Raw genomic sequence first — 27474 nt, 5'->3', positions numbered from 1 at the left:
AACGGTATAAAACATTAAAAAAAATATTTTTAGCCTATTTATACTGTAGCTGTATTTGAAGTACAACTGTGTGTAACCATACATTGGACAACAATAAGTTGCAAAAAAATCTCTGATTAAAGCATTTCTTAAGTGCAAGTAAGCATACAACACAACACAGCTCTTGGTGTTAATAAAGTAGCAGAATCATATATGCAAATGCACATTAAAAAGCGGCATACAAAAATTTTATTTCAAAATATGAAACATTCAAAGGCTTTTCCTCCCCAAACATGCAAATATACATACTTTGCAAAAAAAAATAAAAAATCTCAACGAACGCCACAAATTGGAAAATACCATCTCACCAGAAAATTGTACAATTTTACTGTACATGCAGTCATGGCATTTAAATACATGTGATCACAAAACCGACTTGTTTCAGTTGACTTGTTAGTGAGAGATCAGTCAGAATTTTCCACAAATATGCAAACCTCCATAGAGAAAAATAAACAGCATAAATAATGGAATGGTTAATTATGAAACAACTAAAGTTTGCTTTGAACTAACATTTAAATCTCGCACTTAAAAAAGGCTGTTTTATTTTATTTTTAAAATCTCTAGACAAATAAACCATTAACATAAATATGATATTATTCAAAATATTAAAAGACATAGTCTACAATTATCAAAAAATGGAGCTAGGTATGGGAAGAGGTCTTTTTGTCTAAATTTCTACATGTGTTCTTCCAATGACAATGAGTTCAGATACTTTAAGGCTTTTTCTTATACAACTGTAACTGTTCTCTGCAAATGCTTCCTACTACCGCTAGGTGGCATGCAAAACTACAACTGTGGGACAAAATGTTTCGTCCCACAAAAATAAAAATAAAAAAGAGGAAAATTCCTATAAATTTGTTTTGTCTCGTCCCATCTATTCTGTCTTCCAAGACATTGTTCTGTTTTCTAATACATTTTTTTCTAATTAGTTTATAATTTTATATTCTATAAACAAGAACTAATGTAGTTGCATAAATAACTATGAAAAATATTTGTTTTCCTCTAATTCTCCAGGTAAGCCTCAGTACAGTAGTTTCTAATCCACTTAGTCCACATGAACGTTCTCGACTATTTTTCTACAGCAGTTATAGTGTGGCAGTGTTAGGAACATGATAAAGTCAGCTTTCCTTTGTAAGGCACAGAGTCTTATGTTTGGTTGGATGGCTGGTGGTGTAGAGACATTGCCAAATATTTGCACAGACTGCAGAGATATTAAGTTCATATTTAATAATCCAAAAAATAATATGTTCTGACAGCATTGTGCTAATTTGTCCAGTCCACAATGTGCATATTTTGTAGCTGCTCCGCTTGAATCTACAAAGGTCTAAAACAGAAAAGAAAATGAGTCTGTTGTCATAGAGAGTAATTAAAATAGCTGAGAGACACAACAGTGATTATTACCTCTCATCGCCGTGGTCCTCTTCCAGCCAGGCCACTATTTTTCCCTCCCAGCCTGGAACAATTGCTCCATCCAGGAACACCTGGGGAAAAACCAAAACGCTCGATCTCGGTCTCATCTACATTCAGCTGGTTTCCAGTTAAACTCCCTACAATATTTAGCAAACGAAATTTTAGCGATAAAAGGTTTAGGTTATTATAAAAAAAAAATATGTTAAAACTTAACACATCTTTATGAGGGGTGCCAATACATGCAGCCACCATCCTTAGTAAATGGTGGCCCACTGTTGCCCTGGTTTTATCTTTCTTAGACTTACCTCCTCTTTTACAGTGCCAAACTCTGGGTCCAGAGCCTTGAAGTGGTACCTGTAGTTTCCCTCTCGATCAACAGCCGCCTTAACATCCTTCAGAGTTACTTCACCCAGCCTGCATAATGCATGTCAAGAAAAAGAATTCAATTTTTCCTCGTTTTTTTTTTTTTATGACATGTGGAATCATTTTGTTTATTGTATGTTCTATTTGTACTTCATTGACAGGATCAGTTGTACTGATGAATGGCACACAGAAGCTATATTTTCTTATTTAGCATTAAGGCGAACATGTATTTCATTGTGCACCAACAAAGACACAAACCTCTTGGAAATATTGATCATGGAGGGTGTTGGGGATTTCCCAGTGAAGTAAAGGATTTTTGTAGAAGAAGGAGAACCATTCTGTGACTGACAGCTCTCTGCAGCAAACGGCAGTTTCAGTTAGAGAAACGTTTTAAGGTAGAAATGCTTCGTCACAATTACAAGTAGAGATTCTTACGGAAGGACGTCCAAGTGTCCAAATCTGTGTGCTGACCTTTCCGTCTCGGTGATTTCCCTCTGCCCTACCGATGGAAAGAAAAAAATATTCAGAGTGTAATTAAATCGCCCTCAAAAGCATTTTTTTTTTTTTTCACGGTACATAATAATCCATTAAACAATGGCATTGTGTTAGATTTTACTGTGTATTTTCTATACACTGAAAAGTGACGACAAAGTGCCATTTTATAGCACAATCGCATAACTGTGGTGGCTTCGGTCATTATGAAAATGCTGCATATATGAAAAATAACTTGACTTGGCAATACGATGCCTTAAAATTGGGCTGGGAACTCAAGTTCCGATGATGAGCTTTAATCCATACTTGGTCTGAACTATTTATTCCGGTTTACATCTAAGCATTTGGTTAAATGATCCCTAGAGAATTGCACCATGACCACACACACCATAGGTATTCTGTCATGGAGTGAGATTTCAAGCAGTCCACAAACTTTCAGCGGGATGTCTGGTTTTTCTGAGAGCTCATTAATGAAGCTATTACGGTATATGTCATCCTGCTGGAATATCAAATTTAATCCCAATTTCAACTATTTGACCGAGACAGTTTGAATTATTATTGACTAAAAGAGTGACAGCTGTCCACACAGATAAGTCAAATGCCTTTAGGTGAAGAGAATTTTGGTCAAGATGAGGCTTTAACCTAGTAACAATATCCCTATTGTTCAACACGGCAGTGGTACCATAATGTCCAGGGCTTGTTCAGCAGTGGATTTTAGCTGAGAAAGGTGGATCGAATAACAAAACAGGTGATTTTTTTTTTATGTGATTTTTCAAAATCGCCTCAATTTGACAGCTAGATATTGAAAACATGGATAATTTGGTGGTCCAACAGGACGACGATCCCAAACGCACATCGAAACTGCTTTTGGAATGGAAGAAGGAGGCCAATATTACGCTTCTGGAAGGGCACCAAACTCAACCCTACTGGAAATGGACCATGTTTAAAAGCTTAAAAGAGTGTAAACAAACATGCCTCTATATGTAAACATTTAACCAGAATTGGACTTTTCAAATATAAGTTTTCTAAACCAGAACATTTGTTTGAAGCTGTGATACCCTGTGAGCGTGCACAACATGCAGTCTGTCGATGAGCGACACTATTCCCTGCTCCAGGGTGTCCAGTGTATGGTGCTGCGGGTCGTGGTCTCTGAAGTTGTTCCGCAGGCTCCTCAGCGCGTCTCTGAGCAGCTGGACCTCCTCCGCCTGCTGGCAGAGCAAAACCAAAACACACTTTCAGCCCACTGAGCCGCAGTGAAAATGCACCATGAACCCATCTCGGACAGATCACTTTGTCTTTGCACATCATACAAATTGAGCCATTTGTGAGTGTTTCTATGTCACATGCGATTCATATTTAAGGGGGAAAAAAAGTGACAATTAGCAACATTCATCTCAGCAATAAAGTGTGTGTTGGGAAGTTTCTGTCTAACTGGTTGAGGCTATCCAGTCCAAAACATTCATAAGTTTGTGATTACCGCCTGAGGCAGATTAGAGCAGTAGATTCTCCCTCTCCCCGTTCCATGTTAGCATTTCTTATTTGATTGTAAGATGTAAAAACATGTGTGGCTCACAGAACAAACTTTTGATATGAGATGGGCAATAGGACCATGTCAACCTTAATATGACAGAAATGAAATGTACAGTAAATCTATTAAGTCTTCAACTGATAGAAAGAGAAATAATACTTACACCTGACACCGAAGTAGTTGGGTTTCCAGAGTAAGAATATCCATTGTTTTCTGCGCTGACTGGAATCTGACGAAGAAAAAAAAAAAACATAGCTGTAGGTAGAACGGGTGTGTTCTTCATAGAAAAAAAAGAAAAGAAAAACAGCAAAAGGACAGAAACAGCGTTACCTCTTGCAGATTTCTACTCATTAGCTCCTGTAGCATGTCGTTTTTATGCTCCGACTCTCTCTGTGCTTCAGCCTATAAAGAAAGTCACACGATCAAAAGTTGGGAACATTTCATGTATGAATATTGCCCATGAATAACTCGCTGGCGTCTCCCCATTTATTGTTGGCATGTCTAAAACCTGTCGTACAGTTCTAAAGAGGACAAAATCAAATGCATTTCGAGAAACATCAAGCTTTGCCAGCTTTATGACGTCCCTCATGCCTAACTTTACTCTAACCATCTCAGGATGAAAGTTCAAAAGCCCTACCAGTGACCCTCAAGCCATTATGCATGATTCTTTACCACTCTTGCTGAGAAACTTGTAACTTTTGTAGCACGCTGTGATAATGTCTGAATTATTAAAAACAGTTCACTTCACCCCTCAATCCAGTAAATGAACGTACCTGGAGTTTTTGGCTTTCTTCTAGTTTGTGTTTGAACTGTTGGAGTAACCTGTCCTTCTGGCCGACGTCCTTCTGCTTCCGGCCACAATAGAGAAGACATAAAAGAGTCTTTATTCAACACAAACTCATCTGATGTCGACGAACAAGATTAATTAAACAAAATGAATTGTATTGAAGCCTGTCACCTTGCATTCACCCCACAGCCTGTTGCATTCCTCCAGCTTCCACTTCAGCTCTGCCTACAGCACATCATTACAGAAAACGAGAATTACTACTAAACAATCTTCATAAATACCGTTTTGGAAACAATTTCAGGTGCAGTGTTTTAATAATTTTCCATGATCAGAAGCAAAAAAAGGGAGAAGAATTTTTAAGAAAAGCCTGAACGTATTTCCTACGTGATGGTTGTTGAGTTCATCTTTCGCCATGCTAGCTCGGAGAAGTTCCTGCTTCATCTGCAGTATAGAGGCTTCCTGAGTGCACAGCCTCTGCTGCTGGGCTTCCTGCACAACAAGAACCAAACACAAAGTCAAGACCTGAATCGGGAAATTATTACAAACATTATGAAAATGCTGCTGCTTCGACTCACCTTAACTGCCTGCAGGTTTCTGATCTCCTGCTTGCAGAGCAACAGCTCTCTCTAACACGAGGAGCAAAGAACACACAATGCATCAAACATTAATGCCAGAGTGATTTCTGTAGTTAGTCCTAACAGAAGAAACAAATCAAATATTAGCATCAAAAAGATAACGTATTGTGTACCTTCAGCTCTGTGACCTCGTCCATACTCTGATCCAAACGGCTGCGAGTGACTATCTGGAAGAGAAAAAGGTGTGCGAGAACTACAACAGAGGGAGAATAAAGGGAAACTGATATCCGTGTGGCTCTGTGACATACACAAGCACGCGCCTACTCAAATGGCTCAGGAAAAAGGTAATGTGATCTGCAGCGAGCACAAAAACACTCAAGAGATTCAGAATTGAGACCGAAAAGAATCAGACGGACGGAAAATCGAATCAACAGCTAAAAAAGAAAAATAAATCAAGCAAACTAAAACCTACCAGCTGTTGTTCAGTGTTGACTGGCTCCAATGTCAAAGACACGTCCTGTTCATCCTCAGGGAGAGAGCCATGCAGTAACAGAGCCTGGAAAAACACCCGCAGTCCAACATGTGACACCAATTTGTACTTTGCGGTGAAGCCACTCACCCATTAGCTGACAAACTACCCTTTATTTGAAGTGGAGTTAAGTTTGTGCAAAATGTACAAAAACCAAAGCAAATGAAACAAAAAACAGCCAAAGATGAATGTCTTACAATTAGGTTTCAGACATGACATTTTTTTTATACTTTCAGTAGCTTTTACTATGTTTTGAATCTCCTCATAAAGCCAACCGGATTTATTTTCCCCCCTCTAAAGGTGTGCTGAAGAAATTAAAATAATCTTTTAATACAGAGGCACAATCTCACCATTACATAAAAATCCAGGTAGTATTTTTTTATACTCTACATATCAAATTAGTTAAATGGTTTAAAGTTAAAGGGAATGATTCAGATGTCTATTTCTCTTATATTCTGGCCTCCAGAATAGACGAGGCACCGTCACACACCTGTTAGAAAATTGCTGCAACGAGCTGCAACTTTGGACGACCAAAACCTCCACAGCAACAATGGATGACCACTGGTTGTATGGGAGTCAAAAGAAGAAAAAAATAAACCACTTCCTGTTCTACCATCATAAACGTAAACCTGCGGAGCCGAGGCCGTAACTAGAACTGGGTGCTTTGGTCACATGAAAGTAAAATTAAGCAGCAAAAAAACACTCCAAGTGGGTTCGGCTTCAAACAAAAGATATAAAAGAAAACATTATGCCCATTGTTCAGAATGGTAAACAATGGGTATATGATGCTTTGGAAGAGTGCATGACATCATGATCACTTAGAAATAATATAAGAATTTAAATAATGATTGAAAGTGTTAAAAACTGTTTATTTGCAACACGTTTTTTTCCCTTCATGAAATAAATTACCTTCAGCGTGAGATTTAGCTACTGCAACAAAAGATCGATTAATCTTAAGAAATGTTGCACATTCTTGCAATTCTATGATTACGGTGTGAAATTATTGGATAAGAGCAGCGTTATTAAATCAAGAATTGTGCAGAAATGTATCAAATCAAAGGGGGAAAAAAACAGATGGACTATCGTCGTATATAAACAACTGTTAACCATTATTCTCAACAGGCTTAAACATCTCACCGTCAATGTGGGAACAAAGTAGTTTCAGCTGATGCAAAGGAGTAAATCAACATAACTTTAGTACTAATTGACACCTTTATCATGATAACAATAAAATCACGAGGATGAGGATGTTAGCGCCTCATCCTCGTCTTCATACCTGTAGGGCAGACACCATCTTCCGTGTCTCTTGAACCTCCTTCTCCAAGGTTTCACTCAGAGAATCCTCCAGTGAAACTGTCTGTACTACAGTACATGACTCCCCTACGAGCACACACATAAACGAGTTACACAAGCCAAATCAGTATGTTTTCATGCTCACTGTAGGCCCGACAGGACGTACCGCTGCTCTCCTGCTCCTGCTGCAGGCTGTCATGCGCCTGTCGGTCAGAGTTGCTGTTCTGCTGACTTCTTGGCGACGACAGTGGCGTGACGGCGCTGAGGCTCACGAGACAAAAACACTAATTAATCTATCTATTGGTAAATGTTTCGATGGCCAAATGAATTGGCAGGATCCGAGTCTATACCCAGTGGTGGTTTTCAGATTGGTCACAAGAGCTTCCAGACGAGGGATTTTGAACACTTTACCTTCCTTTGTTGTAATTCTTAAAGTGAACTCTGCATCACAAAAACTAGAGATCAGAAATTGCCTGCAAAATTCAGATTGTTGGATCTCTGCTTAATTTGGCAGATGGTCACAGGTTTAGCATCGGCACCCTAACCAATGCAACTTCTCTGGACCCCTTTTGGTGCATGTGGACCACTTGATAGCGAAATATTCACGGAGAATCAATTGTGAAAACGGTAAGTAATCCATCAACACAGCAACCTCAAGGACAAAATAATAAGCTGTAGTCAAATTCAATGCAATATTCAGAGAGAAGGGGCTTTAAACCATATTTGCGATGTGCATATTTTGACCGATGCTAAAGGCGATTCTGTTAGCTTTTTACCAGAGGGTTGAAAAAAAAAAAATGCTCACAGGCAAACTGAATGTTGTGACAGTTTGGATTTTCAAATTAATAAGGCATGTCACAAACCAGACTCTATCAGTATTGCAAATGCAATATATATATATATAAAAACAAGTTAGTAGTCATTTTGCATGTTATATTGTCTTCCTTGATCGCAGTCAGTTTGCATAAACATTTTTGTTGCTGAAAGATATATTTTATAAACGAGGGAACGTAAGAGCAGAAAGAGACAAACCATACAGAAAAGAGCATAACATGAAAAAGCCACAGGCACTAGTTAAACTCAATCTTGTCTGAGTTTAAGTTCCTTAAAATTTTGAAACTCAAAGAGACTCTGTGTCTCGGCTTACCATTTAATCTGGGTTCCCCCCATAGTGGGCTGCAGACAGTCCGGCCAGCACAAAACACTTTGCTCCTTTCCTCTGTTTTAGCCCTTAGGATCTTGAGAAACTCATGACAATTTCTGTATCTCTATGCTGTCCAGCCACGCCCCCTGCCCTCCAGATAGCCAAGAGTTACCAAGGCAACCGATACAGTTGGCACTGCGCAGAATCTCCCTGTTAACCTAAACATCTAATAAAGGATTGTTATAGCTCTAGTGAGTCTGAGACAGTCTCTAAGAAGGCAGCAAGCTTGGAATAAATGCCCCGGTTTTCACCCATTATTTTCACGACGGGTAAAACGCTGGAAAACAAAACTTTGCACCAGCATGTGACTGCAGAAAATAAAGACAGATCATTTCTTTTTCTCAAGAATCAGTCCGGTGGTTAGCTCAGATGTCTCTGAGGAAACGCACACAAATCCTAACCAAGATAAAAGCTTAGGGGACAAAGACAAAAGTCATATGCCCTGTCAGACACACACACACAGACAGACAATAATGAACCACATAATATGATCTGAGGGTCTGAAAAGTGACAAATATGGAAAATAAAAAGTAACTGTGAGAAAAGGTGAAACAAACAACAAATATGTATTTTTAAGTAGCACAAAGTTCTTTAAAACAGGAGCCATGTTTTTTAACTTCAATCCAACCAGCCTCTATATTTTCTAGGTCACAAAGAAACTAAATATATTCTTTTGATGAGTGTAAGCTGTTGTTGCTCACATCTGCAAGATTTGACTGTTTTAACCTCATTCAATAATTCTGTGTCAAACAATGCAGCAAATAAAATCCTATTTTTATTTTTTTCTGTTAAATCCAAGAACTGTTTTATCTAAATAAACTTCAGATCATTTTAATGTTCCCTATTAAAAAATGTTTTAATGACAATTAATTGCTTAACATGAGAAACAGCATTTGAGGTCAATCATTCTTATTTAGCCCTGTAGTTGACTGGGATTGAAATACTTCAAAATAATTTAGGACTTTCACTTTGAAAGTAATTTCAGTCGATACAGCTAAAATCCTTTTCCTAATAGAAGCTAGATATAACTGCATTTTTATGATAGTGCAGGTACAACAACTACCTGATTGCTGCCAGAACTTTTGTTTTACTTAGTCATAATTTTGTCACAAGTAGTTATTTAGACTGTTTTAAATTGCAGTCAGACCATTAGTTCCCTATAAAGAGCTTTTAATTCCCTGGATATGGTGCTTGACTGTTAGGTTTCCTACTTCTCTCCACACAAAATGAAGTAAAGAAAAATGAATTGCTTATTGTGAAGAATTTATCTTGATATCATCCATGGTTGTTTTAATCAAATGAGAAATGCAAATGACTACAGAGTGCAAATTTGTTTCTTAGAAGAGTAATTTGATTCCATGTTGAAGCAAATCACCTGCTGAGATTAGGATTCTCCTGCTCATCTGTAACTCCTCTTTCATACTGCTGGACCAGTGCACGAACACATTTGCTCCTTTCTCCATCGAACCCCCAGCCACTAGAAGACGACACGCAAAATAAAAACAATCCAATTATGTGTGAGAACTGTCTGATTCATCATCTTTAAACAAGAAGATGAGCCTCAGCTCAGCAGCTCAAATGGAGGATAATCAATTGATATCCATTCTTCTGAATGGATATCAATTAGAGGTCAGCAAGTCCTTTGAGGATGTTGCTCTGAGAATCAGTAGATCTGTATCTGGATGGTTTAGATGAGTAAAGCCAAAGTAGGTGTAGGCTCAAACAGACCAGGATAAACAACAAATTATAGCAAACTAATTACAGGTAGTTGTTTTGTTTTTTTAGCTCACCAGTTAGAGTTAAAATGCTCTAACTGGTGATCTAAAAAAAAGCCTAGCTGATTTTGAATGATCATAACACCCAACATCAAATTATGAAATGATTCAGAGAGGATGCATTTACAACTTCTGCTATTTAAGCTATTTATATAAACACACCAGGTAAGTCAGTGTAGGCCACTTTACAGAACGTTGGCAAAAAATCTAAACGTGACCAATGAAAAATGTTATAAGAGAAAATAGCCCCTGTTTTGTGTCTACTTTGGTGTCAGACGGTTTTATGTTGGATGCAGTCATATTATAATCATTTGATAATCATTACAGGCTATAGATTGTTTTTTGCCACAGTCCACAGCTGAAGACAGACAGGAGGAAAACAGAAGGTTAAGTTCATCAGAGCTCCAATCGAGGTTAAGACTAACGTACAGATTCGCAAGATTTAAGTTATAGTGATCCAAAAGCAGCTAAGGTACAGAAAGGCATTTCTAAAAGTCTCTCTTTACAATGTGGGATTATCTTACAGTCAACAACACTGGCATACCTGTTGATGCGTGCAAAACGTATTGGCAGTGAGGCGTCCAGGCGGGCAGATGCCAGAGCAGCAGCAGCCCCTTGAGCCAAAGCAACCGTGGAGAGAGGATTGTGAGTTATGTTTCCTCTAGTTAAGCTCCTCCCACTTCCAGCTGCAGCCCTCTGACTGGCTGAAGGTTTGAAATGGGCTGCCAGAGCCAGAATAATCCTCATGATGGACTTCAGGTTCCCATCGACGATGTCTAAAAACCCAAGACAAAGCCTGTGATGCAGATGTCTATCAACCATAAAAAGTGTTTCTGTTTTTCTTTTACGCTGTTAAATGGTCTCCTTACAAAAAGCTTGGTCAAAATTTACAGTTTCAGGCCCAGTGGGGAGACCAAGCAGAATAACTTATCAGAGAAATTAGTTTTGTTCACTGCTTTCCACCAACACAATACAGCAATAACAGCTTTTCTATTATTGTCCAAGGACAGGAGACCAAGTGTGTGTGCAGAACAAAACAGAAAAAAGACAGACAAGGTCAAATAATCTTATAAAGGCATGTCTATGACTGAGACTGACAGTCAGTGAGGTTAGATATATAAAAACGACAGCTGTGTAAAAAACATTGTGTAATAATAATTACTTGTGGTTTACCTTTTGCAGATATGTGTGGCATGCGTATGTTTCTAGAGGAAATGAACTTTAAGACTTCCTCCACATTCTTTCTGCTTTCCTCTTTGTTCAGTGGAGGTGTGTAGACTCCCTGCAGAACCTCACCAGCTGCCATAATAAAAAAAAAAGCACAGATAAAGAACATTAGGGACTTTATGTTGAGGGATGTGATGTCCCAATCAAAACTTCCTTCTCACACAATCCTAGTGACTGAAAAGGCATTTGCCTAATGTGAGTCCCATTCTGACAAATCAATAAAAACATAAGACAACCAAAAGGAAAAAAAAAGAGTGCAATCTGTGACCTTGAAAAGAAAAGAGAGTAGCTTAAAAATGCAGCAAAACAGCACATTACCTTCACTCTTATCAATTTCGTTTTGACAGCAACAGACGTTTTGTCCACACAGGAGTTTTTGTAGGACAGCGTTAAGCTTCTAAAAATATATCTGACTCATTGCTGCAGTCTTTGGTAAACTAACACCTTGTTTCTGCTACTGATGTTTTTATGTGAAGTAGTCTCTGAAATGCTAAGCTACAGGTCTCAAACTCCAGTACTGAAGTGCTACTGTGCTTCAGGAAGTGGATGACTGCAGATGGTGTCATCCACTTCAGCAGTCACGGTAATGGGCCATGTACTGGATTTAATTTGATTGTCTTAAGTCCAAAAACTTGTGACGTTTGCAAACGCGAATCTATTTTTTCAATTAGACCAAACTTCAAAATCTCTAAAGGAAGAAACACTTTAAAGCCTAAAAGGCACTCAGATTTTATGAACTCAACAAATGTGTTTGTACTATAATAAATGAACTATTTGAGCAGCAAATACCATGTGCTTTTTCAAAAATGGTTGCAAATAAAGCATATATGTTTTATTTGCTTGTCTAGACATATAAAACAAAAAGCTTGAGTTTTATTAGAGATTATGATTCTGATCATTTAAGAATGACATAAGCAGACATTTTTTGGACCACTATACTTAGATTTAAATTTTCTAAGCTGTTTTGCTCATCTCATAGATTCACAAAAAATTAAGTCATATTAGGCAGATGATCCAATCAAAAACAACGATGAGTTTTGCTGAAGCTTTTCCCCAATTGAGTTACATCAACATGTGGGACTGTATATCAGCAAATATGTGAATCTGTGTACATTTACCAACAATCTCAATGAGTTGAACAAGCACAACGCCATCCTGCAGATCACGCCGGAGGTCTCCAATGGGCTGTAGGCCCAGCTTCCTCTTCAGCTGAGAGTTCACCCAGGAAACATATGCTGCCAGCTGCTGCTGCAAGTCCGCAATCAGATGCACACATCCAACACACCACAGATAGACACACACACAGATGCAGGGCTTAGTGATTGGGGCCACATGAAGCTCAGACAAATAAGAGCCTTTGTTGCTTATGTTAGGACGGAGCAGAGGGAGGGCGGTAGGGAGGAAGGTCAGCCTATTGTCCCAATAATTTCAATTTTGCTTTCGCTCCTGCAGATCCCTTATTTAAAGTTTTACTCCTGATTTAAATATTCCTTCAACACATTAGCTTTAATAAATTTGATGGTTACTGATCCTTCATGTGACAGCTCATTGTTACCAGGATACATCACAAACAAGGCACACATTTTACACACAGCAGAGGTAATGTCAGGTTTGGCTTCCTGTGTTATTTAGCTTCCTTAGCTAACGTAAGATTGAAGAGCTCCAGTAAGGATATAGCTTAACAACTACAAACTATACATTTAGAGTCGTTGATGACTTTATCAGCACTTTATTACTAAGTCTCGCATCAACTGTTTTTTTTTTTTTTTGTTTTAATTTTGGTTGGAAGAAAACATTTACACTCGCGATGTTACTCGCATGTACAAGATTGACATATCTAAATAAATAAAATAAAAAAAACTAAACTTATTTTAATTGTTCGTATAAAGGAACGCGCACGCGCTTTTAAGCTTTGAAAATGTAAGCAACGTCCGCTTGCTAATTGGCTCAGCAAATTTACAAAACACAGAATCAGCAACGCTGGGTTACCTCATTGTAGCCCCCATGAAGAACCTCATCCAGCAAACTTCCTCTTGAGAGTGAAGCGATCATCTTTTAACTCGAAACTCCATTTAAACACGGCTAACCAGCTAACTGTCACAGCACTAGCCTGAACAACGGGCGGACCCCCGTTACTAACCACTGCTGGACTCAAACAAACGTCAGTTGAACCAGACAATTGATGGTTCCGAGCAGGCTACCGTTACTCTGGACAGCATACCTGCTATCAAGTCAGCCATGGTAACAACGGCCACATCCGGTGACGTTTCACAATAAAACACTTGACCGCCTTAACACCGGAATTCATATTTTCACTTAAATTTAGCTAGCCAATGCAAATTCTTGGATATTTTCTGTAAAGAATGTATGAAACAAGCAAAAGGATGTGTTTAGTGAGATTTAATTAATCAAAAATTGTACAAGAAAGATAAAGAGTTGTGAAAAGGGTTTAGCACTTGACAGATTTCTACTATTTTTGCTTTTTGTCTCGCAGATGTCAGATCATCAAAAAATATTTTATTGTACAAGGCAAGGATAATATGAAGAAGTTAAAAAAAATGTTATTAGAACCAACTTGTCCTTCATAAAAAAGTAAGTTATTAGTAGTCTCCTAATAACCGTTTTGCATTAACCACTTACATCAAGCTGGTCTGATATTAATTTACCTAAAGAAAATCACAAAAAATCAGTTTGCTTAATTGTTTTATACTTTTATTTATCAAATACCAATGAAGCAAAAAAGTGATCAAAAACAAATATATATGCAAGGGAGAAAATATTTTTAAAAGCACAGTAAATAAAAGAAAAATTAAGAGTGAAAATAAGAAAGAAATCATTTTCTTAAAGGTAAAGAGAAAAAAATGTATCAAGTTTAAGTCAAGTATTTTTTTTAATTCTTGAAATTAGGATTGTGCAGTCTTGTTGTTTCTCAGCACAAATTTTATTTGTATTTTGAATAACTGCATTGTTGTAATACAGAACAAAGATAACCCTGTAATGAAACGCAGCATAGGTTACACAAAGGGAAGCAAAAACTCCTGCCTCTCAAAATGGCAAACAATCTAATGGAAGCTATGCCACTCATCAGGATTCATGGCTCGGAGAGAAAACTGCTTGAGAATCTTTCTCAGTGTTATCAGATAGGTGCTGACTCTTCATGGGACTGGACAGTGATGACTGGACAAATGCTGATCCTTCCACGTTGCCAACATTCAGGCTTGAACCTGTAACAAAGGAGGCAAAGCAATTTTGAAAGTTAATTCTTCAACTCTACAAATTTATGTGGACACTTACAAGATCTTACCAAAGACTGGTGGGATTCATAGCTTCTAGTGAACAATGCAGACAGATTGTTCGATTTCTGAAAAAATCTCACCAAGGAGCGCTTGTGTTGCTTGGTATTTCATACCAAAGAAATCATGCCATAGCTACACTATGTTTGGAATTACACCGCAAAGCTATTTAAAAAATAAAGTTATCTTCAGCTTAGTTAGCACCATAATTCATTTAAACTACTCTGAGAGACGTCAGTGTTGTTGAAAGGACTCAACGAGATACCTCCCGAATACAACAAGAAACAAATTACACAAAATAGAGACAAAAGCATTAACAAATTTTTATTAGAAAACCTAGTATACTATTTGTTAAAGTACGGGCTAAAACATCCTTTTATGTAATATGCAATAAAAGTGACATTACAACTGGGTTCGCAAAAAGCACCAATTGAGTAAAGGGCTTAGTTTTGTGTGTTTCTCTGAGATGGTCCTTCCTTTAAGCTGTTTAACTGGAAAATTCACAAATAATTAGCTGCTCGTGTCCCTGGTGACAGACTGGCGACCTGTCCAGGGTGACCCAGCCTCTCGCCCGAAATGTCTCGCTGGAGATAGGCACCAGCACCCCTCCAAACCCCGCTAGGGACAAATGTGTAAAGAAAATGAATGGATGGACAGCTGCTTGTGTCCCGTGTATGCAGGTTCATGTCTTACCAATCCGCATAGTAATTTTGTTCAGCATGTCGAAGTAAGGGAGGTAGATGTTTCTGGGTCCGGGTGGAGGGAAACTTATATTTCCATCAAGCCATATTATTTTTTCATCAAACAGGCACAGCTGAGACAGAAGGTCAAGAGGTTAACTGTATGTTTTTCAGTACAATGACAGAATGTATACATAGTGAGCTTCATCTTATTTTATGTGTACCTTGTTTTCCAAGAGCTTCTGTGTCAGTTTGAGAAGTGTCGTGCTTTGTTCTTTATTTAGGTCACTGAGCAACAACGTGACTTGAGCAAGAGTCAAAACAGAGCCAGGTGGCATACTTGGCCGTCCTGACAGGAGACTCACTGCTTTCTAAACAACAGATATAAATATAAGGAGAACCTTAGTTTATCATAGTCCCATTTGATGGACAGAATTTACAGAACCAATAAAGTGAAAGAAAAAAAGAAAATGTGGATGTGACTAATTTGTGGTTTATACTCTGAAGGTGCATATGCCCTAACCCTAAATCCTAGCTATGACTTAGGTTTTTTTTCTTTTAGCTGTGTTGGTGCTAAAATTAAGTGTGGGGTTATTAAGTGTGCCAGTTTTGAAACTATCAAAACTGGCAACAAGATTGCAAAAAAAACCCCAAAAAACACACTAAACAACATGTAAAAGACAGATCAGGTCTATGATAAAAAAGAAGTCCCAGGTATACATTTTGCTAAGAGATCTGAAATTAATTTTAAAACTTAGAATCAGCTAAAAAAAAAAAAAAGGAAAAAGATTTGAAGAAGAAAAATAGATATTTGAAAAACATAAATAAATAACATTTACTAAAAAAAAATAAATTAAAGTTTCTTACAACCAACAAATTCATTATTACAGGACACTAAGATTTCATGACAGTGATGACTTCCTTATAACATGAGTTAACTCTTGTTCTAACATACATGCATAAATGTAACTGTATATTCATAACGGCATAAATTCTGTATAGTATGCATTAAATGTTGTGAAAAGTGCCCTTAATTGTTATCTAAATTTCTAAAAATAGAGAAAACAAAAGGTTGCCCCTGTTTGTACCTTCAGCATTGTCATGCACTCATCAATTCTGTTTCTCTGTGCTTCTAATACCACAGCTTCCACCAGAAACAGAGCTTGATAATCTTTGTCTCCCCATTGCACACATTCATCCAGTCCCTGCTGTATCACCTGATATATTTCTTCATTAATGTTCTTACCTTGAAAGACAAAATGCCAGTCATTAACACACAAAAAACAATTTAATCATGGAGTTCATCTTCTGCTATCATATTGTATAGCAGTCATAAGGAGAGATGGATCAATAACATCACTACCGGTAATTAAAGTTTTCTACGGAAGAGGATTAGGGCCACCGAAAAAAAAAAAAAAGAATTCTGACTTTAAAGTCAGAAAGTCAGAATTCTGAGATTAAAGTCAGAATTATTATTATTTTTTTTATTTTTTGGGTGGCCCTAATCCTCTTCCGTAGTTTTCTTGTGATTTTTAGAGTGCTATTTTATTTATACTCACACTTACGAATCCTTTCTGCAGTAATATTGTAAAATTAACTTGAAATTGAATCATGAAACACTTGGGTGGGGGTGGGTGGAGTCTAAATGTTTCTACAACCTGGAAAAAGAGTCGCAGTAGCAGGGATGTTAGCAGTCAGGCAGTGGACCAGAGTGAGCCGGCAGCGTAGCCACAGCATCACACCAATTCTCTCACGGGCTTCAACAGCCCTGGTCATGTCTCTTTGCAGGTTGTCTGGTGCACTGTAGTCCTTGGTGTCCTTGAAACATAAAACACATACTGGTGTTATGGCCCCTGGCCTCTTGAGGGTGTGCAGGTTTCTTTTTGTTATGGAGGTTCAGCTGTGAGGGCACACCTTCCTGATTGGCTGCAGGAGAGCAGCCACCCCATTGGACCAGCAGAGAATTGCAAGATAATCAGACATTGATGAGCCTCACCTGTTCCCTATAAAAGGCTCCTGAGCTCATTCCTTCAGTGGGGCAGATAGTAGGAAGAGGTTTTGTTCAGCTTTCCCCCACCTTTGGCGATACCAACTGTTTTGGAAACATTTTGTTCTTGCTTGTTCTGCTAAGCTGTTTGACTTTGGAGTAGTTTGATTTCACAAGCTAGAAGGCTTCTGTTTGGGAGGCTTGGTTCTCTCTTTATGTGTATTTTTTTTCCTTTCCCTTTTGGGCTATTTAAGTTTACCTTAGACTTGTTTGGACATTTTGCAACTATAATTTGCACTTAACCTTCTTCAGTTTTTAGACCCCTGTTTTGTTTTTATTGGGTTAAATTGTACAGTGTTTTGGTTTTGTGAAATCATCTTTTTTTTGTAATAAATAATTTTACATTCCACTTATTTTCTCTGGACACACCTTTATGTTACTGTCTCTGAACCCCTAGACAGTGGGGGCGTAACAACTGTAAATAAGTTTGTGGTAATAAAGATTCAGTGCAACACAACAGAAAATCACTCTTATCAAGAAGGAAACTAAGGAGAAAGAAGCAGTATCAAAAAATTGAGAGCTATCCTGAATGTGGATAGCTACATACACAGATATCAAATATGGGAATGTACTTAATTTGCCAGATATTTCTCTTTAATAAGAATTTTGTTATTGGTAAAAAAAAATAAAATAGGGCCTGGTGAATAGCAGGTGAGTATTTTATTTTATTAATATATTAGCATCTAAAAAAAATAAAAAATCACTTTTGTATTTTCACCATATATGGATACATGTTCCACTTTACCTTGTTAATTCTAGGAGTGGATGGCATCACAGTGACAGGAGATGTCTGCAGCAGCACCAAAGCTGAAACTGCAGCCTCAGAGCTAGGGGAGAGCAATCGAACATGGCAACATAGAAAACTTACGCAAATACTAAGGATGTAGGCACATAACAGTTGCCTAAATCCACTTTGAAGTGTTGGTACCTTAGTGCATAGTTTTCTTGCTGCAGACAGAGGTTAGCTTTAAGAAGGTTGAGCTCCACCACCAGTTCCAGTTTCTCAGCTTCGCTGCAGGTAAGAGAAGTGAGCTGCTGCATAGCAGAGGACAACAGAGTGGAAGCTCTTTCCAATAAAATAAACTATAAAAGAAGAAAATGACACATTTTCATACATGGGCCACCACTTCCGCAGAATCTGTGTTAAAGTGCCAGGAACAGTTAAATACAGAACGGGCCTGCAGCTAGCAAACTCAATGGGATCTATTGGGACAGATCTTACACACTCTTACCTTGATCTCTTCTGGAGATTTCTCCCCCTTCTCATTAGCAAAAGAGACAAGTCCCTGTATCTCTGTTTTAGGGGATGATTCCTGTGTTTCATGTCTGTTCTGCTCATCTTGTGCCATATCCTCTGTATGCTCTTCTGTACTTTCTGGGCTAGACAAACCTTCATCAGAATCTGAAAGACAATATGTCTTTATGCAAAAAAAACAATTTTGATGTACCTCAGAAGTTACAGTTTAAGGCATATATGCAGCACACAGTACCATTTCAGCCCTTAACACAATATTCTTTTGCAAACACACTGATGACAAAACAAAGTTAACAAAGAACAGCTTCTTTCTTACAGACCTGACACAGGGCTGCCATGTACAGACTTGGTGATTGCTAAGATTAGTTGAATACGAGCCAGGTTGAATTTGCAGCACAGTGTAGAGCCATACAATGTGCCGACCTCTGAAGGAAAGTCACAGTTCACAAGCTCTTCCAAAGCCTAATCATAAACATCACAAATTAGATTAAAAGAAAACAATTTTATTTGACAAATTCTACAGCATTTATAGTTTTTGTTAGAAGTTCACTAATCAGCATACATTTTGCATTTATTTTTCTTTCTATTTGAACCCATCCTTAAAAAAATGGTGGTTCCAATAAATCATTAAGAGCCAAAAATTAATCTGAGAATAATGCAGATGAGAATAATGCAAACTTCTGAAAGGCACTGCATTTTTTAACTTAGGTTGAAAAATCCAGTAGAAAGGAAGAACCATATCAACAGTATACTTATCTCATTTATGCAAGAGTGTAGATAAATATGAATAGATGTATAAATACATCAAAGTCGTTTTAATTGACTGATTTGAAAGTGGAGTCATAGAAATTGCGCAATTTACCGCCACATTGTCAGGAAGAGGTGCATTGTTGTAGAAAGTCCTTAAAGGCTGTTTAAAAAGCACAATTACCATTAAAATCAGGTTAGAAAAACAGTATTTCTGTTGCATGATCACACCTAATCATCAGAGAATAGGAAGGCAGTGCTATGGAAAAATGCAAAAAATATGAACATATTTCGAATGGATTAAAGAGAAAAGGTAAACATACTTGTTGAATTTTTGTGGTCATGTGGAATCCAGATGGGAGAAAAATGTCTGCTCCTTGAACGAACTGAATAGCTTCTGTAATGGCTTCAGTAAACATGCACAACTCCGTAAGAGCACGAACCTGCAGAAAACAACAGTCAGATCAGGCAGCTAAGAAAGATTTTCATGTTAAAAGAAAAGGTAATATCATAAATGTTGTATTTTAATTCTTTGAGTAGGTTTTATCTGACAGTGTAATTGTTATTATTCCTTCTGCAAGGGCATGTGGCTGTCTAGTGTTATAAGTATCCACTGTAGGAACATTGTGCTGTACTCCTGCTCCAATAGGAGGGTTCAGTGTCATCAAGTTGTCTTTTCCCCTATGATATCTGTGCAGACAGAAGTGTTTGCCCTCTCCTCAGATAGAGAGAATGAACAACTTCGCCCTCCCAGCTTACAAGCTTGACTAAATCTCCAAAACCACACTTTGGTTTGTCATGACAGGGCTCATTTCTCACTGATGATTAACAGAAGAAACAAACCACAGCAATAACTACAATCCTGACCTTGAGGATCTTGGCTTCAGCTGTGCGCTGTATATCTCTACACAAGGGCCCCACAAAGTAGAGGTAAAGGGCTAGAATGGGAAAAAGCTGAAAAAAAGAGAGTTTACCAATAAAGTCTATTTTATTTTTTTTTTCTGAATTGAAGTTCAAATTGAGGACAAATGTTAATAAATACCGTAATGTAGTTGCCTGTGATGAAGAGCCAATGGCAAACAAAGTGAAGACTTGCTACTGTGGAGTTGACTTGAAGCCTATGGGGCTCAGAAAAAAGGTCAATGCCAGGAAACAGTTCATCCCTAATGGTGTGTGAGGAATATTGTAGATCCTCCTGAGGGTGAGCCATGGAGCAACACAGCACACACTAAAGAGCATGAGCAGACACCATGTCAGAGATGATACAAGAAAAAGAAATTGAGTGACTTGCAAAAGTATTCCTACTCATGAAATGTTCATCATTTTGTCACATTACAGCCACAAATATCAGTGTACTGTAACAATATTCCTGAGACAGATTACCTTAAAGAAATGAGCAGACAGCCGACAACGCTTTGTGCACTTCTTGATATCAGAGGTTGAACTAAACCTGTAAATTAAAACACCCGCCTCAGTAGAAGTGTAGTTTTAATGGGACATTGCTTGCGAACACACACACACACACAAAACATAAAAGTCAACATAAAAGTCCAACGTACTGTGCTATCTTTGCAGCGAGCACAGCACCTTGCAAGCATCCCCATATTCCAGCTTTCTTTACAATGTCTTGCGAGAAGCTGCTCTCAAAGTTAACATCGTCCCATTGCTGGATGACACCTGAGCTCTGGAAGATGCAGTCAACAGCTTTACGCCAGCAGGAGTGTGCAGCACTAGAGGCAACACAAAACAAGCAGATACCAAAATTACTGAGAGGATGAAAGACAAATTATGACATAAGAATGCACGCATTCTTGTTGATTGGTCCACATAAACCCATTTAAATGTTTTCTAACCCTATGTTTCCAGTATAAAAGTGCAGGTCTCCAATTTCATGCAGAGCTAAAATGTGAAGGGAGTCGTGACCTTTAGCCTGCAGGTACTCTGAGGAAAATCAAGAGAAGAGAAAGGACAGTGAGAGCTTCTTACGTGCCTATATGTCTGCGCTGTAATTTGCACATGATCAAACATGGTTACTTTGTCCTTTCATTCTGCGTCTTTCTAAAAATATACAATAGTAGCAATTCTAAGTTCTTACTGATGGAGTTTGTGTAAGCAGCAGTAACAGTTGGTGCACTGTTAAGGCTGATGGGAAAGCTGTAGATAGCCCTTGGAGAACTAAAGTCCTTCTCAAGCAGGTCCTCAGGGAGGAGGTCCGGAGAGGTAACAACTGCTTGGCTGAATGTCACCTGGCTTGCTGGACAGCTGGTACCTCCTCTAGTTTGACAAGTTGGAGTCTGAGGTGCAAAGCCTGAAGAATGACATCAGCAGAGTTTTTACTGCAGAGGAGCATATGCGCATGCACCTGTTGTTTAATAAGCAATAAACTCACAGGGTTGTGTGCATGCTAAAAGCTGGACAGCTAATGAACGACTGTGCTGGAGGAGTGGAAGACTGGGCGATCTTTTTCCAAGGGCTTCACGAAAACAGCTCAGGGTGTCTTCCACGACAAGGGGAACGCGCACAAGCGACATAGCGAGGTGCAATTCTGAAACTTCAGCACAAAACATTTTTGCATTGTTTTACATTTTCTATTTATTTTGCACTAAGAAATTTTGCTTTCAATTGTTTGTCTTTGGAAGATCTGAATTATTGTTTTGTGTCAAAATAAATATTCTGTATGACTCTGTTCAGCACGTTTCTAATGAATGAAGCTTTTTGTCCAATCAAACCTTTCAGTGTAAATGGATCTTTATAAGAATGCTTTTTTGCTCCCTTTTTCTGAAAGCTCTGTTTCCGTGGAGGGGGTCGATTCCACACACTGAGCAGCTGGTAGCCTACGTAAGTTTTGTGAGTCATCTATGATGAAAAAAAGGAGGACACAAACAATTCAATGCACACAATAAACAAATACACAAGACTAATCTTGGTATTGCACTAAAACCTCCCTAGAGTCTCCGGCAACACGCATTGTTGAAATGCTACTGGCAACTTAGGATGTTTTTTTTTTTTTTAAACAAATAATAAAAGGATATTTTAAAAACGAAGTTAAACAACACAGGAAATAATTTTCAGATGGCACCCATTGTTGGAATGTGATCTAAAGTCTTGACTTGCTTTGGTTTTACTTTTTGATTTTGTATCATTACAAAATGTTTTGTTTTGTGTATGCCCTACTTTCTTCCCAGTGGTGTTCTCTGTCTTGACATGATGTGGCTGTGGGACTGCAGGTCCTTTAAAAGAAGAAATTCTTTCAAGCAGGTTTCTTTGAGCATTAATCAGCAGAGGAACTATCGTCAAGGCGTAACGTTCCCTGGGGACAAATATAAATGAATTTCAAATTTAAAGTCTTCAGCTGCAGGACCAGGTCATAAAATGAAACTGCAAAATATCTAATAAATCTGTATGACACACCCTTGCTTTACATGCATTGAACATAGCATAGTGCAAAAGCATTCATACCACTTGAACCTTTTCACATTTACACACAATACCACAATCTTCAACATATTTATTTTATTCCACATGATAGAATAACACTGTGTGGAGTGGAAGGGAAATTATTCATGATCTCCTGAATTTACACCTCTTAATACTGAGTTTTTGATGACCGTTCTTTGATGCTGAACAGCTCAGACTTAATGGAGCGCATCTAGCTCAGCAACAATTTTCAAGTACCTTACTTCCATAGATTCTCAGTTGGATTTAGGCCTGGACAATTTTTTTTAATCTAAATCATTCCACTGTGACTGTGAGTGTATTTTTGGTACCACTGAGCTCTCCAAGTCTCAAGTCTTTTCAAATATTTTCCAAACTACACTGACCAGCTTTCCCATCCATGCTGAGGAGAAATGTCCCCACAGCACGATACTATCGCAACTCTGCGTCTCCCTTGGTATGGTGTGTTCAGGGTGATGTGCAATGCCACAGACAGAATACTGAATCTAGGCCAAAAAGGTACATTTTGGTTTCACTGGACCCAGAGATCTTTTTTCTGTGTGCTACACGGAGTGCATAACTAATACTGTTTTAAAATCTACACACTTTTTGCAATATACCGAGCACAGTGTATAATCCTCTGTATTTTTGACCATTTCTTTTTAAAAGTAATAATAATAATTATTCACCGTGTGTATGAGTTATATAGTAAGGCAAAGTGTGCCAGAGTCTCCCATTTTCCACAGTAATGAAGCTGCTCAAGAGTGTATAACACCAAAGTCCGAACCCAGTGCAGGTCCACCAGGCGGCAGTCATCGTAGTGGGGTGAGAAGTGGAGATTCGACTCAAGTTCTTCAACAGTCACGTCGAGATCGTACAAACTCCATAACTGGTGGGAAGATAATGAACAGATGTGACAGAAACTCACAAAAATCTTAAATAAAATGTTCATCTGTGTAAGTAGAATTAGGCTGACCTGAAGGTCTGTCAGCATGTCCAGCGTAAAATCTGTGGCTAGCACCAGAAGAGGGGTGAACATGGCTTGCAGCTCATCAGCTGTGACTGGCGGAAAACTTTTATTTAAAGCACCATTTTGTACCGCTGTGGTAAGATTGAGGGTTTGGTCCCACACAGTTTGACACACGTACTGCAGAGTTGTCCAGTGGCTTCCACGATGGGCCAGTACCTGACAAGATAGCAGTTAGGTACATCGATCGAGTATAGTACAAACATAGCAGCCAAACATGCCTGTTTATCGTTACATCTTGTATACCATTGCTCTGCGAAAATATAAAGCAGCATTTTCAAGAGTACTCAGTAGTACATAAGAACTCCTTCTATGTGTCTCTTTATGGACTTCCTCATTCTCTTCAGTGCTCCCCTTTGTCACATGGATAACCTTTCTAACAGCTAGAAAAAAAGAAGCATCAAGCTATAAAAAAAAAAAGCCAAGTCATACTTCATTACAGTCTTTTGTGAGGTAATTTTCTCACCCTCCCTTCGTTTCCTCACTGTTTTTGGAGTCACAAGCTCAATCTTATGGACGGAAGCCTTGTGTAATTTCTCTTTAGTTTCAGGAGAGGGCAGAGAATACTTCTTCATCATGATGCCAGAGCGGGCGAGGGAGAACCAGCCGATATCAAGCTGGCTATACCTAAGCAAAGTATGAAAAAAAGCACAAAAAAGAAACAAAAAACAAAAGAGGCTTCACTGCAACCTGAAATTATTGGTCACAAAATGTACAATATCTTGTTTCAAAAGATAAAATTAAATATTGGCATAATGTTAACAGAAATATAGTGCTGCTCAGAGGAACTTGATCTTGACTGGGAACCTTTCATCCAGATGCCCTGCATTAACCAGATGCATGCCCTGGTAAAATTTTTCTAAATGTGCCGTAGCCATGCAGTAATTGAGGAAAGATCTCTCTGCTCTCTCGTCAGCTATTAAGTTCCTCAGCTGAATCCGCTTCTTGTTGCGTTGCACCACAAAAGACATCAAAAACAGTAAATGCTCCACAATGTGCAGCTCTCTAAAAAAAACACACACACGAAAGTTGTTAGTCCAAACTACTACACTGCAATTTGAGTGTCCTTGACCATCGATATTCACGTGCAATACCTGAGAGTTTTCAGATTCTTCAGTAAGCTCTGTGGCAGCTTCTTCCTAAGCTTCCTTCTTAACTCCTCAAACGTGGGTAAACTCTGTAATAAAACACAAAAAAGACTTTACTGAAAATAAAAAAGCTGTGCAGATGCACAACACAAAGCTTCAATTATCTATATGCTGTTCTTTGAAATGTTTCAAAGATTTTTGCATTATAACAACAAATTCCAACTTAGACTTTCCCTGGATTAGTTGAACTCATAAACATGCTTGGACCTTTCATTGGTTGCCTGTTTTGGGTTGCTGTCCAGCTAGAGAAGGGGTGTCATACTCATTTTCGTTTTTGGGCCAAATTAAGATCATCACTGTTCTTAAAGGGCCGATTGGGCCAAAATGTATTAATAAAACCTGCTAACAAAACTGTTAAAATATAAGTAAATTCTTAAAATTAAATTATATTGTAAGTCTTTTCAGTCCCTCCAGGATTTCACGATTGTCTTTGTGGTTTTTTTGCAATCCAAATCAAAGTGTTTGTGTTATTAATTTACGAATATTTGTGCTTATGTGTAACTTTTTATTACTCGCGGTATCATTATGAATAATAACTTCACATCAACAAAGGCTAAAGCAGCTGTTTAATAGAAGTAAGAAATATCGCCACCTGCAGGTGGGAGCAAGATCACTTTGATCCAATGTTTTTCAACATTTTTTACTAAAAATCTGCATCAAATTCACAATTATGTATTAGCGTGAAAAACTGCTGGGATTTGTTGATTTTGTGTTAATTTCCATGATAATATGAAAAAAAACAGGAGGGACTGACTGGTGTAATTTGGCAGAAAATGGAAAAAAAAACTGATTTGATTTGATTGATAAAATAATATTTAAGCCCACAATTATCTTAACTGTGTGTCCCTTTCGAGTTATGGCGGGCCAGATTTGGCCCACGGGCCTTGCGTTTGACACATGTGAGCTAGAGGGTCAACGTTCGACCTAGTCTTAATTCTTCTGCAAACTTTACAGGTTTTCTTCTAGGATTACTCTGTATTTAGCACCAACTATCTTCCCAATCAACTACGATCTGCTTACTTGACCCTGCTGAAGAAAACCCCACCCACAGCATTGCTGGTGTTTTCAGGGTGAGGTGCCAATAAATTTTTCTACCAAACATAGTGTTTTGAATGCAGGCCAGAAAGTTTCACTTTTTCAGCTGGCCAGAGCACATTCTCCTACATGTGTCCTGTATCCCCCACATGGCTTGTGACAAGAGGAAAAAACAACTTATGTGTTTGTTTCAACTTATGTGCCACAGTTTTCCTGCCACAGTTTAACACTAATACTTGTCTTGTCATCAGATTCTCTCACCTGAGCTGTAAAACAGTAGAACAGTAGAAGTTATTGGACCACATAAAAACCATGTATTATTTCATTTTCATTCACAATAATGCACAACTTTATGTTGCTGTGTTAAAAAAAAAATCCAAAAGGAATACACTGAAATGTATGGTAGTATGACAAGATATAAAGAAGATCCTAATGTATGGACATTTTTGCTAAGCGCTCTGCACATGCTGTACATGTCTAAATATGTGATTTTGTGTGTATTTTATGTTCACCTGACGTATTTCACTTTTTCTCTGAGTCGACAGACTCTGCCTTTCTCTGCTTTTGCTGCTTTCCTGCACAGTTTTTGTGGCTAGTCCCAAACTTTCATTACGTCTGCAAGTGTAGAGAAGAGCAGCAGTATGATCAGAGAAGTATGCTGTAATGTTGAGGCTCACTGTAACATAACTATTGACTTAGTAATTACATCAACTTGGAAAGGGGTCACGTCTATTAATTGAAGCATGACGATGAACACGTTTAAAGTTGATGTGAAAATTTGCTTTCTTGTCTTGCCTAGATATCTGTGAAGCCTTGAATGTCAGTAAAACACACCTGGAGAGAGCCTGAAAAATGGCTTGTCCCCACTCCAGCACCAGTTCTGGAGTGCCTTCCTCCATGGTCCTCTGTAGAAGCAGTGACGCAAACTCAAGGAAGTATTTTTTCCGTTGGAGCTTTAGAACTATTTAAAACACACAAAGATCAATCTTGCTTTGAGTGAACTTGACTAATCATTCAATAATAAATAGATTTTATTGAATGAGTGAACTTTTAGACAACCAGACAGTAATGCTCCTGTTTTAGGTTGGTTAGAAAAACCAAATTGATAAGTGGCTGAATACTGAGAGATTTTTTTAGGAAATTATTTTAAATTCAATTAAGATTTTTATGCTTTGAAACAATTTGAGAAAGCACACATATAAGTACACTCAACAACATCTGATTTCTGAAGTGTCAAATTTAAACATGTACACATATGTAAACAGATAATGAGAATTTCCATTTATCATAGGGAACTTACAAAATTGAGGAAAAAAAAAAGTATGTTTTATTGACAGACAATAAGAAAACAGGTGAAGTGCTTCTTATACAGCATATGTAAATATCTGGTTTCAGTTGTTTGTAAAGATAAGCTACTCACCGTTGTCAAAGTTATCCTGCAGTGACATGTTGGGGAACAGACGATAAAGAACACTGGGATCTTCAAGGGTAACCAATGAAATCTCTGGAGACATAGACAGCTGTGTTTATAAGAATTATTTTTGACTGAGGTGAACTGAAATGCCTGCAACAGACTGGTGAGCTG

The 27474-nt window shown here is 38.1% G+C and overlaps 2 protein-coding genes across 8 annotated transcripts in view; both read right to left on the bottom strand.

Annotated features, from left to right (window-relative positions):
* Positions 1–205: 205 nt before the first annotated feature.
* On the bottom strand, positions 206–13466 carry LOC122844428 (dixin-like). 6 transcript variants are annotated; one of them, XM_044139839.1, is made up of 21 exons: positions 13212–13466; positions 12341–12470; positions 11169–11294; positions 10540–10771; positions 9596–9697; positions 7183–7277; positions 7000–7103; positions 5667–5750; positions 5368–5421; positions 5195–5245; positions 5004–5108; positions 4791–4844; positions 4606–4677; positions 4163–4234; positions 3996–4061; positions 3363–3512; positions 2248–2311; positions 2071–2167; positions 1755–1863; positions 1441–1520; positions 206–1363 (listed from the first exon to the last, which is right to left on the bottom strand). In XM_044139839.1, exons 1-21 carry the CDS (start codon positions 13272–13274, stop codon positions 1354–1356), a joined length of 1920 nt encoding a protein of 639 aa, XP_043995774.1. In that variant the 5' UTR covers positions 13275–13466; the 3' UTR covers positions 206–1353. The 6 variants fall into 6 exon arrangements, with proteins under 6 accessions (XP_043995774.1, XP_043995769.1, XP_043995772.1 ...); XM_044139834.1 differs by having other exon boundaries at positions 4606–4680; positions 7183–7283; positions 13212–13454; XM_044139837.1 differs by having other exon boundaries at positions 3363–3509; positions 4606–4680; positions 7183–7283; positions 13212–13454.
* Positions 13467–14144: 678 nt separating this feature from the next.
* Positions 14145–27474, bottom strand: part of LOC122844424 (cilia- and flagella-associated protein 54-like) — a 26164-nt gene continuing 12834 nt past the window's right edge. For both annotated transcript variants that reach the window (XM_044139824.1, XM_044139825.1), the window contains 29 exons: positions 27310–27393; positions 26724–26850; positions 26402–26504; positions 24801–24883; positions 24514–24711; positions 24173–24333; positions 23953–24089; positions 23656–23865; positions 23369–23568; positions 22419–22554; positions 21974–22100; positions 21634–21795; positions 21340–21552; positions 21098–21185; positions 20804–20974; positions 20628–20694; positions 20287–20472; positions 20112–20198; positions 19568–19687; positions 19360–19407; positions 18818–18959; positions 18475–18644; positions 18171–18325; positions 17988–18069; positions 16854–17013; positions 16284–16441; positions 15420–15566; positions 15209–15329; positions 14145–14446 (listed from right to left, as the gene is read on the bottom strand). In XM_044139824.1, the coding sequence (XP_043995759.1) occupies positions 14307–14446; positions 15209–15329; positions 15420–15566; positions 16284–16441; positions 16854–17013; positions 17988–18069; positions 18171–18325; positions 18475–18644; positions 18818–18959; positions 19360–19407; positions 19568–19687; positions 20112–20198; positions 20287–20472; positions 20628–20694; positions 20804–20974; positions 21098–21185; positions 21340–21552; positions 21634–21795; positions 21974–22100; positions 22419–22554; positions 23369–23568; positions 23656–23865; positions 23953–24089; positions 24173–24333; positions 24514–24711; positions 24801–24883; positions 26402–26504; positions 26724–26850; positions 27310–27393 (3983 nt within the window). In that variant the 3' untranslated portion in view covers positions 14145–14306. The remainder of the gene's footprint in view (positions 14447–15208; positions 15330–15419; positions 15567–16283; positions 16442–16853; positions 17014–17987; positions 18070–18170; positions 18326–18474; positions 18645–18817; positions 18960–19359; positions 19408–19567; positions 19688–20111; positions 20199–20286; positions 20473–20627; positions 20695–20803; positions 20975–21097; positions 21186–21339; positions 21553–21633; positions 21796–21973; positions 22101–22418; positions 22555–23368; positions 23569–23655; positions 23866–23952; positions 24090–24172; positions 24334–24513; positions 24712–24800; positions 24884–26401; positions 26505–26723; positions 26851–27309; positions 27394–27474) is intronic.

This window comes from Gambusia affinis, linkage group LG15 (genome assembly GCF_019740435.1).
Source record: "Gambusia affinis linkage group LG15, SWU_Gaff_1.0, whole genome shotgun sequence".
In the NCBI taxonomy this organism is placed as follows: Eukaryota; Metazoa; Chordata; class Actinopteri; order Cyprinodontiformes; family Poeciliidae; genus Gambusia; species Gambusia affinis.
The sequence above is the reverse complement of the archived record's forward strand: the minus strand, read 5'-3'. Positions and strand labels throughout refer to the sequence as shown.

Excerpts from the sequence above, each read along its gene's own strand:
- LOC122844428 (XM_044139834.1), bottom strand. The coding sequence starts at position 13,274 with ATGATCGCTTCACTCTCAAGAGGAAGTTTGCTGGATGAGGTTCTTCAT. Across the intron at positions 9,698-10,539 it reads CGTTTTGCACGCATCAACAG|TGGCTGGGGGTTCGATGGAG; the intron begins GTATGCCAGTGT and ends GTCGTCTTCTAG. Across the intron at positions 4,845-5,003 it reads ATGAACTCAACAACCATCAC|GCAGAGCTGAAGTGGAAGCT; the intron begins GTAGGAAATACG and ends GATGTGCTGTAG.